The 10,453-nt window shown below is 38.7% G+C and overlaps 2 protein-coding genes and 1 long non-coding RNA gene across 3 annotated transcripts in view; 1 reads left to right on the forward strand and 2 right to left on the reverse strand.

The window, feature by feature from the left end:
• Window positions 1-144: 144 nt before the first annotated feature.
• LOC103447579 (CSC1-like protein At3g54510) lies at window positions 145-5,783 on the reverse strand. The gene is made up of 6 exons (XM_029099166.2): window positions 5,622-5,783; window positions 4,540-4,838; window positions 3,967-4,246; window positions 3,438-3,716; window positions 862-1,095; window positions 145-636 (listed from the first exon to the last, which is right to left on the reverse strand). The coding sequence occupies exons 1-6, from the start codon at window positions 5,781-5,783 to the stop codon at window positions 424-426; spliced, it is 1,467 nt and encodes a 488-aa protein (XP_028954999.1). The 3' UTR covers window positions 145-423.
• Window positions 5,784-6,493: 710 nt separating this feature from the next.
• Window positions 6,494-7,723, forward strand: LOC139190198 (uncharacterized). The gene is made up of 2 exons (XR_011574271.1): window positions 6,494-6,701; window positions 7,126-7,723. It is a non-coding gene; the product is annotated as an uncharacterized lncRNA (long non-coding RNA).
• Window positions 7,724-9,488: 1,765 nt separating this feature from the next.
• Window positions 9,489-10,453, reverse strand: part of LOC114822115 (CSC1-like protein At3g54510) — an 11,841-nt gene continuing 10,876 nt past the window's right edge. Inside the window, exon 10 of the mRNA XM_029096214.2 lies at window positions 9,489-9,978. Coding sequence (XP_028952047.1) covers window positions 9,817-9,978 — 162 coding nt within the window. The 3' untranslated portion in view covers window positions 9,489-9,816. The remainder of the gene's footprint in view (window positions 9,979-10,453) is intronic.

Below are 10,453 nucleotides of genomic sequence, written 5' to 3' on the forward strand. Positions count from 1 at the left end.
ATATGTTATGCAAATCTCAGGGACTATTTTGGCTAAAAAGCCAAAAGAAAAATAGTGCACCAAATGAATCATCAGACAGAAGATACGTCTGACAGTACTAGCATGACTCGATCTACTAATACAAGACTATCTGAACAGTGCAAATTAAAACATAATGTCTTTTATTGCTTTTACTTGTGACTCAAGGTACAGATTATTCAAGTGTAACAAATAATTTGATGGCATCATAAATGTTGCTGCTAAGCCTGCTATGCCATGGAAGATTCGATGTTATCAGAATAAGTTCTGTATACGTTTACAACTAACAATGTACCGCAGACCATTCTGAACGCAGCTATATATATGGGTTTCTGTCTCTAGGCCTTGCTATATGTGTCAATGCCTTGCACTGCAAGACGTGGTGATGAAATATTGAAAAAGTAATTAGACCTGATTCTCCACATCAAAAAAAGACGAGTACTGGGGGAGCTTGAGTTTATAATGACGAAGAATAACTAAAGGCGGCGTGTGGCTTGACCCTGATTCCATGCAATTCAAAGGACGCAAACAAGGGGGGCAATAAGCAGTGCTAGCATTCTCACAGTTAAACTCCACCTGATTGCACTTCTCATCAAGTTCATCAAATTCCTTGGCATTCTGAAGGGAAGTGTCAATTCAATTAAGTTCAAAATTTGGACAACATCAAGCACCATAAAAAAGCAATCATCCGTAGTTACTACAACAAATGCACCCTAGGAAATGCTTACACGACTTTATTCAAAGCTAGTTAACAGATTGTTTCAAGGAACATGCTATAATGTTCAAGTGTTGTTTCCCTCACAACAATCCAGTGAATATACAAAAACAATTTTAGCAATATACCTGAATAGATAAAAGGTGGAATGCAGGAAGAAAACGCATCTTGCAGTAATCATTAAACATCAATGTCAGCACTAGAAGTGGAATTGTGGAAAAGGATGCGGCCGGCTTTGATTTCAGTCCATAGAGACCAATCATAGTTATTTGCATGAGAATGATTGCAACGAGAATATAATGATTGATGTAAGGCCAATACTGTCCACACGTATCATAAACAGTCTCATAAACATTTTCAATCTGCAAAAGAACCGAAGTTTATAACACATACAGTTGATATCAAAGTGCACAAAATGCTCAGCTCTGGTGAAAAATAAATTTTAGCAATTGTCTTTAAAGATAGAGATACTAATTAGTAATTTATAACATTTTATAATTGAACACAAGCATCTAACTCCCGGGGCAGACCTCAACCCAAAGGCGCAAGACGGACTGCCTGTTTTGATGACCCATGTTCCCCTTCTCGCCTCAGATTCCAGAGAAAGTCTACTTTAAGGTTGATAGGTTATTGTTGGCCCACGCCCTAACTTAAACTTTTGCCACCGGTTGATTTCTATGAGCTACAACAAATAACGGTTTCAGCAGCTACTAAATGAAAGTATTGAAAAGCTTGAAGCCAATGAATATTCTGGGATCAGAACTTTAAGTTGCATCTAAATGCAAAAATGTTTCTAAGATAATTACTTGACACCCTATATACGTATTATTCTCAACCGCTTTTTGAAAAAATGAAAGTCTTGATCTCTATGCTTCTCCTTAATTTTGTTTAGCTTATGAATGTTAATTGTGTTCGCGGCAGGAATTCCCGTCGGGGGTGTTTCCTGGCCGACGAGCACACAGCTCCCCTGGAGGTTCGGCGTCGGTTGAGGGCTACTGTCGGGTTTCTGCTTTCTTGTCGGGCTTTGTCGGGCAAGTCTCGTCGGGCAAGACTCGTCGGGCAAAACTCTTCGGGCAAGGCGGAAAGAGAAGGACAGCGTTAACTTTGAGAGGTGCCTTTGTGGGGCCTTAGGTGTAGGCCTTGAGGCTCACAATCAAGGTTAACATTTTGGTGCTCAGGCGTGCCACTGCCATCTTCATTATGGCAGATGTCGAATAGATGCCAAGTTTTAGTTGTGAATATGCATATGCCCGAGAAACCGTGTTAGATATAACAGGTGCCTTTGTGGGGCCTTAGGTATAGGCCTTGAGGCTTCCTGTCAAACTAAACCAATGCTTGAGCATATTATATTTGGTCTTTATGGTTGTCGGGGTCTTATAACTATTATATTTCTGATTATCCGAGTCTGAGAGGTAGAGCGAACCCAAATAGGTGCCTTTGTGGGGCCTTAGGTGTAGGCCTTGAGGCTTCCCATTAGAGTCCGTTCTTATACTCAAACCATCTAGACCGCAGAATAGAATAAATCCAAATAAGTGCCTTTGTGGGGCCTTAGGTATAGGCCTTGAGGCTTCCTATCATAATCCATTCTATACTTAAGCGTTCTATAATAATCATGATATAATAGAAATAAAACCAAGAGGTAGGTCGATTACTTGCGCCCCAAGTAACTTCGGACTTCTCGTTTATCAAGGATTGTCGTGGATGGGTTAAGTCCACATAAAGTTCTTTTTTATGCCTTGAGGCCAAGGACTTTTAAACTAATCAGATTTACATGCCTGAGGGCTTAGGACTTGGATTGGATTTAAACACTGAAGATATATTCAAATCGGATCCAAGTACTGAGAACGCTTTGTCATTGTGATTTTACTAGAAACAACTTGCATATAACTGGAAATATACAACATATTGCTAGACTTTAAAGAAAGAGAAGACAAAGACAGAGCAAAGCAGGTCGGGCAAGATTAAACCTTATCAATTAAGGCTGATCGTCTTGCAGGTCCCTATCTTTGTAGTTCTGTCAAAGGTCTGAAAGCTTAGAGGGGGAGAGGGGAAAGGAGAATACAAAGGGTGAATCGATACTACAACTTGTTCGAACAAGGTAGCAGAGCTATTACAGGGGTTGGGAGAAAAGATTATCCCGCGGGGGATGAAGGCTTGGGCTGACTACAGCTTCGTTTTGAAAGGAAAATCTGGCTTTTTGAGCAGAGTTTGTGCTTTTGTTTGTTTGATTGAGTGTCCTTATTCCTGTCTTCTCTTCCTCCTTTTATAGACGACTCGGTTTGGCTCCTGTAGCGACAGCTTTGCCCGAATGCGGTCTGAGGGTGATGACTCATCAGCTTTATTACATGTAATGCCACCATAAAGTACTTTATGGGCTGTGCAGTCTGATCAGTCTACACCACTTAGCCTTGGTTAGGTAGGCAAGTGGCCCTTATGAATTGTATCAAGTCAGAAAGGGCCCTTTCCTGCTTTCCCAAGTTTTGGCCGGGCCTTGATCTTCTATTCCTTTAGGCCTCCTTTTGGGCCGACTCCATCCGTGGGCCAAAAATCAAGTTTTAATCCAAACAAATTGGGAGAAGAAAGAACAAAAGCACAACTACAAAAGGGACCAAAAGAATGTGGAAGCCGTGAATTTACAAGAACAGACATTCATAGGAACAATAACAATGACTTGAATAATAAATGCAAAGTTGCCAAAGTTAACCTGGTTTATATACACCGCATAGCCGAGCAAGAAGTAACCAATCAAAAATGGGAGCATAAGTGGTGCCACAACGGCATATACTGTACCAATCAGCACGGACAGCGAGACCACAGGAATGATTCTGAAGTAAGGTAATGAATAAAGATAAGGAGTCTTCTCTTTTCCACGGCCATATGTACAGGACCTTATAGCATCCCAGCAAAGTAATCCTGGTTGGAGGATCTCCAAAGAAAACCCCGACAGCCCATCTGTCAAAGTATATGTCACAAAGAAATCTGCCTGAAACATTAGAAATCAAGCTTTATTGACCAAATCAGTATTTTCAGAATTATTTAAAAACGATAAGTTGAAAACAATAAAGAAAAGAAAGTATGCAACACAACAGAAAATTATCCAAGAGTCCACAACTATTTAAAACTTATACAAGGAAAAGAAAAAAGCAACACTGAACTAGCTTTGGAAATTATGAAGAGCGTGAATTAAAACGAAACGTAAACAGAATATTACAAAAGTATTAAGACCAACTCACTTGAGCAGAGACAGCTCTAGCAAAGTGATTGGGGATATCTTTCGGATGAGTAAAAGATTCGCCAATTTCATCTATTAAAGAGCCAGATAACAAGCTCCAAAAGAAGACGTTTCCAACTAGGAAATATAAAACCATGTTGCACGCTTTTATCTCCTCCCTGCTCTTTGAGATACAGCCTGATAGTTTAGCCATTCCGAGCATTGTAAATGGAACAATGTAGATAAACAAATTCAGAACGGCACTCGGAAGATACCCTGTTATGACAGAGCTTAACCCTGATCTGTACATATTAGCATTATCTAAGATGTCAATTCATAAAAACTATAACCAAAGCAGTACAAAGTTTGCTTATAGAAGCTCTGAATCCAGAACCATGAATATTCAATTCTCTAATTTATGGAACTGTTTATCATTCGGATCTTTATACTGGTCCTTTCAATGTTTAATTTAATGTTCCAAAAGATATGAATTAATAGTCAGATTGCTGGATTAATTGAGGCATATATTCCACAAGTCAAAGATTCAACATGCACGCATGATATTCAAGCAAAAAGAACGGCAAGAAAATCTTACATCAACTGTAAAGCCATGGCAGGGGGAAACCATTTCTTTAACTTTTTAAATTTGGCAATTCCCTGGACGGCAGTGACTGGGATAGCAAAGAAAATTGTAAGAAGGGAGGCTGCAACAATAACTCCAAAATTGCAGAGTGGCAAAACTCGGACTGGGATTGCCAAATTTCTCCATGATACATCCCTGGGTTCTGAAGCATCGTCAGTGATCCAAAGAAGTGGATTTGAGTGCTGCTGGGAGTGGATAACTAGGGCTGCACCCAACCGAGACTTGAATGTAACAAAAGCAACAGGCAACTCCTACAAATATAAAAAGCTCGGGATGGTTTTTTTGCGTACTTATGGAGTATAGTTTGCTGAGTTATTTGATAGAACTTAAATGTATACAATTCTGAGCTATCAATATGGGAAGATCTACAGAAAATCATGGACCGAAGATCTCTTCCCTCTCGTCGTGATCGAACATCAATTTGCCTATTTACCTAATCATGATTTTTTTTAGTCCTATTTTTGCAGATGAATAAGACGGTGCTGATTCTGATGTATTCTATTTCTATGACATTGAGTCTACTTTTTTCTTTCGGAGATGGTTGTTTGCCCTCTCATCCCATGCCCTTTCCATCCCCTCCTATTTTCTGTGATCACGGTTAAGCCATGTTAACATTTTATATTGATTTTTTTATAGAAATAATAAAACAAAAAGTAATGGGAATATAAAATATTAACGTGGCTTAACCGTGATCACAAAATAAGAGGGGATGGGAAGAACATGGGATGGGGAGGGCAGACAATCCATCTCCTTTCTTTCACTTGACCAAACATCTCACGACACGAGCTGACGACAGCTATGCAGTATGAAAGTAAGTACCATCCCATTAGGCTTATACTGCTCGCCTTTGTTTAATATTTTCATTCAACACCAATACAAACTCCAACTACACAAAAAAGGAAGGCTCGCTATAGAAGCTAAAAGTAGCTTCTAGTAGAGTAGTCGGCCGGTTGGACTTCTTTCGATCTAGGCGTCTTAGCAGAGCCCTTTCCTATTGAGGAAGGCGAAGAGTAGCCCAGCCGCACCCCCAATACATCCCCGCTAATCCGGTCTCTTCCCATGGGGAGGAAGCAGGTCCATCTAGGAGGAGATTCTGTTTGCTCGATTGAGCGCCGCCTTTTGGCGAAATTTGATTTTCCCGAAGCTGAGGACATCCAATTTGCCTGTATTAAGGCCCAAGATTTTTTCGAGATCATGGTCGAAATTGTCCAACATATGGCAGGCCTTGATCTAGTGGGGGATTGAATGGGGTGCAGGGCTCGGGCCCTCTACAATCCGCGTAATGAAAAGGTCTAGCTGGGTTAGATTCCCATCTCCCTCTTGTTGCTTAGGCAACTTAAACCCTTAACATAGTGAGGTGTGGAGCGAAAGGCCTAACTCCACAACTGTCAATATACTGCTGGTGAGGACTGAAGGGCGTCAAAGGGATATCCATATGACGTTGGATACTAGGCCCAAGTTGTGGAGTACAGAGTCTCTATCGACATCAACAAAAGCCAAGTCAAAGGAAAGAGCAATGCCCGCATTAAAAAAAGGGATTCATCTCGTTTCTTCTCTAAACAAATTGAAGAACCTAATGGATCGAATGAATGGAAGAAGCTTATGTGCTACGTAGCTGAGGTCTACTTTATAGTAGGCTCCAACTTAATGATTGCCCAAGAATTAGACCAGAAGCGGTTTTGTTTACTTTTTCGTTGAATAGGACACCCACCATTTACGAGTACAAAGTATAATTGACAAGCGGGAGGAAACATTTCACTGCTAGCTACTAAGAACCTAACAGAACTCTTTTTTCAGAGAGTAACGAAAAATAAGCAATTAATTAATAAGGCCTAAGCCTCCTAAACAGCTCATCCACTTGCTATAAATAACAAGGCCTGTGGAACTGATAAAAAGCACCAAAACCAAATGGTACGTTTGGATTAAGCACTTTTGCACAGTTAGTATATCCAGTGGTAGCATTAGAAAGGCTTAATTCTCAATGCAGATTCGTGTTGCTTTTCAAGGGGCTCTTCTGGGTCTCTGGTTCTGCTTCTTTGCTGCAAGCTTCTGCTATAGCAATGGAGAGACCATTGAGGTAACTGGTGAACAAGCAGCAGCCAAAGCTTTTTCAGGTAATATATATACTTATATAGTTTCCTTTTAAGAACCAAAGTACTCTAAAATGACAACCATTTATTGAGTAGTTAAATTGTGTCGGATTTGCATGGTTTTTTGCAACGTTGATTTTTGAGAGAAGACCTTTATACTAAACAGTTCATAATATTGATACAACGTTGAATAGGGCCTTAGTTGAACCTCCCTATACATGCATGCATATATAAACAAAACAATTTCAAAACTAATCTTAGTTTCCTTTTCCATTATATAAGACTCATATGTAATCATAGATTAGTCTAATGTGTGATTAAGTAGTAGTTATTTGATGATCATTTTGTATATATTCTTGGTTATTAGTTAATCATATATATTTGTTTTGCTCCTCATACGTAATAATCTTATGCACGTCTCTGTGTCTATACTATGTCCATAATGAAGAGTTGCAAAGAGCAGAAGCTGCAGAAGAGAAATTTAAATTGCCTCCACACAAGCCATTCTTCAAGAAGCCGCCTCCACCTAAGATCTTTCCTCCAAAGCCCTTTTTCAAGCCACTCCCTCCACCAGCTCCAGTCTAAAAGATTCCTCCCTACAAAAAGGGTCCTCCACCGGTTCTGGTTGTGGAAGAAAAGCCATTTCTGAAGAAGCCAATTTTCCATCCACTTCCAAAATTCAAGAAGCCACTTCCTCCACCAATTCCAGTTTACAAGAAGCCACTTCCTCCACCAGTTCCAGTTTACAAGAAGCCGTTTCCCCCTCCCATCTTCAAGAAGCCGATTCCAAAATTCAAGAAGCCATTTCCTCCACATCCATTCCTTGGGAAGCCATTACCTCCCACTGTTCCCTAAACTAGACTAGCTAGTTTTCCTTCCAATTAAGAGATGAGAAGCATATAAATAGCTATAGAATAAAGTCCTACATGGAGAGAGAAATGAGGTTGTTGTAACTTTATTATCTTGAAATTGTGGGTTGTGTTGTTGTACTTGTTTGATTCTGCTGTTATGCAGCTACCTTGTAATACGACCTTTGCATTTATAAATTACTGGAAAAAAAAAATTTCCTTCACTCCAAAGAATCAACTTCGGCCCTTCAAAAATCCTTATGAATGAGATCATTAGCACATTGATATCAATAAATTTTCAGGCCCAACATGGTCCACCGCGTCTAATTTAATCACCTATATATTATAAAAGGCCTCGGTGATATTATGCTGAATTCTATTCTCTAACAGATATTTCATGAATTAAACTCAAATATGACAAAAGAAAAGAACTAAAAACCTGCATAAATTTGCAAAGAACCATTATATATAACACCAAATTTTTATTAGTGAGAGTGTAGAATCCTATAATTCTGGAAGGCATATTCTTGTTGTGCAAGATTCATTGAGACGGGTCAACAACCTATACCATCCCAAAACTTGCATCTTAATTATTACGACATGTTGAGTTTTATTGCAAAAGATCTTGATATGATTAGGAATGGAACCATTTATATTGTAATTCGTTTGATCAATTCTTGTACTGTTCAACAATAAGAAATTCCGCTTCATGCTAATTAAAATTCTTTCTGCACTGCTCAAGCATTTGAGACACCTTTAACACACGTGCAAGCTTGAGTGTCCGGTGCAATGTATACAAAATACTCTAAATTATTATCCACTATTAAACTGGAATCCACCAAGAATTAAGAAAACCTCAAAATTTATAATCGAATAATAATGCGAATGATTACAACCCTAGCACCCCATAGGTTGCTTATAGGAGTACAAATAGGAAAACAAATAAAAGCTTAAATCCCGTTTTGGGTTAGTAATTTGATCAAAAATGCCCATACGTCAGGACAAAGCGCTCAGTGTTGTTTGCCTCGCCGTTCAAAACAGTTGATCTTGGCACAAATCAGATATTGGAGCCCAAATCTACAATGTTTGAGCCTTGATGCTGATTGTATGCCTTTCCAACTGTTATTCAATCTTTTTAGTCATATTTTAACCACGATATTATTTTGTTATGTTACTTGTAAGATATTGTAAGGCATCTTACCTGGTTTTTTTACCTAATTTCTTTACCAGGGAAAAAGATTAAATTGAAATACAATCAATTTTCAAATTAAATTTGTCTAGATTGGACTCCATAACATTATTATTTCTCAACTAAATGGTGTATAATAGCAATCATATGTCACTTTACATTCCTCAACTGGCATTTGTGCCACCGATTTTTCTGTACCCAGACAAGCACATGTGACATGCCCTTAACCAAACTTTTGGGAGCAACACCTTGAAAACTTAGAGTTATTAATGCAGTTCAACATTACTTAGTACTCTACCAAAGGCTCCACGGGGACCAAAGTTCGAAGTTGATCGTAGAAGTCAAAAGTACAACTTTACTGTACTAAAATGACTTCCACCTGACAATCTCATGCTCACCTGTCAAACTATATACAAAGATACGTCCCCAAGATGTGTATTTTCTCATAGGCTACACTACAATACGTTCTTCAGCAGTAACATATTCGTCGTTAAATAATATTTTCCTCACTAAGTTATCATTCTGCGATGGCGACAATAGGTTATGCATAAGTAATTTTCTTTGTCTAATTCAAGTAAAAAAACTCATTCTTGTGTTTGAGAAAATGAATAAACGGTTATGTACACATAGAATGTCAAACTATGTTTCTAGGAATTTTATTTACAAATTAATTCATGAAAAAGAAAAATAGTGCACCAAGTAAACCATCTAACAGAAGATGCGTCTGACACTACTTGCATGACTCGATCTACTAATACAAGACAATCTGAACAGTGCAAGTTAAAACCAAATATCTTTTATTGCTTTTACTTGTGACTCAAGGTACAGAATATTCACGCATAACAAATAATTTGCTCGCATCATAAATGTTGCCTCTAAGCCTGCTATGCTACGGAAGATTCGATGTTATCAGAATAAGTTCTGTATACGTTAACAATGTACTCTAGACCAATCTGAACGCAGCTATATATATGTGTTTCTGTCTGTAGGCCTTGCTATTTGTGTCAATGCCTTGCACTGCAAGAGTGGTGATGAAATATGTAAAAAACAATTAGACCTGATTCTCCACATCGAAAAAAGACAGTACTGGGGGAGCTTGAGTTTATAATGACGAAGAAGTAACTAAAGGCGGCGTGTGGCTTGACCCTGATTCCATGCAATTCAAAGGACGCAAACAAGGGGGGCAATAAGCAGTGCTAGCATTCTCATAGTTAAACTCCACCTGATTGCACTTCTCATCAAGTTCATCAAATTCCTTGGCATTCTGAAAGGAAGTGTCAATTCAATAAAGTTCAAATTTTGGACAAGATCAAGCACCATAAAAAACAATCATCCATGGTTACTACAACAAATGTTGAAAATCAACACCAGCCCAATTGGTGTGGCCTAAGACAAGTGATCCAATCCAAAAGCAATGCATGCAAAAGCTAGAAAAATCTAGCAATCTTTGTCGGCAAAAGTAGCTGGAAGATTCCAGCAATTTAAGTTGGTTATCCACCTAAATATCTAAGCTAAAGAATGTATTAGAAGCTAGGAGAACTCAAAGCCTTTTAGGAAAGCAAGTCGGTTTGCTGTGTGTGTAATAATATGCTAGAAAATTCTAGCATTATTTATGTCGGCAACCACACCTATAAATAGGTGTGTGTGTGTGTGTGTGTGTGTGTGTGTGTGTGTAAGCTTGTAACAAAGTGTGAAAGCAATCAAGAAGAAGAAGTAAGAGAGAGCCAAGTGAGAGTGAG

This window comes from Malus domestica, chromosome 02 (genome assembly GCF_042453785.1).
Source record: "Malus domestica chromosome 02, GDT2T_hap1".
NCBI lineage: Eukaryota > Viridiplantae > Streptophyta > Magnoliopsida > Rosales > Rosaceae > Malus > Malus domestica.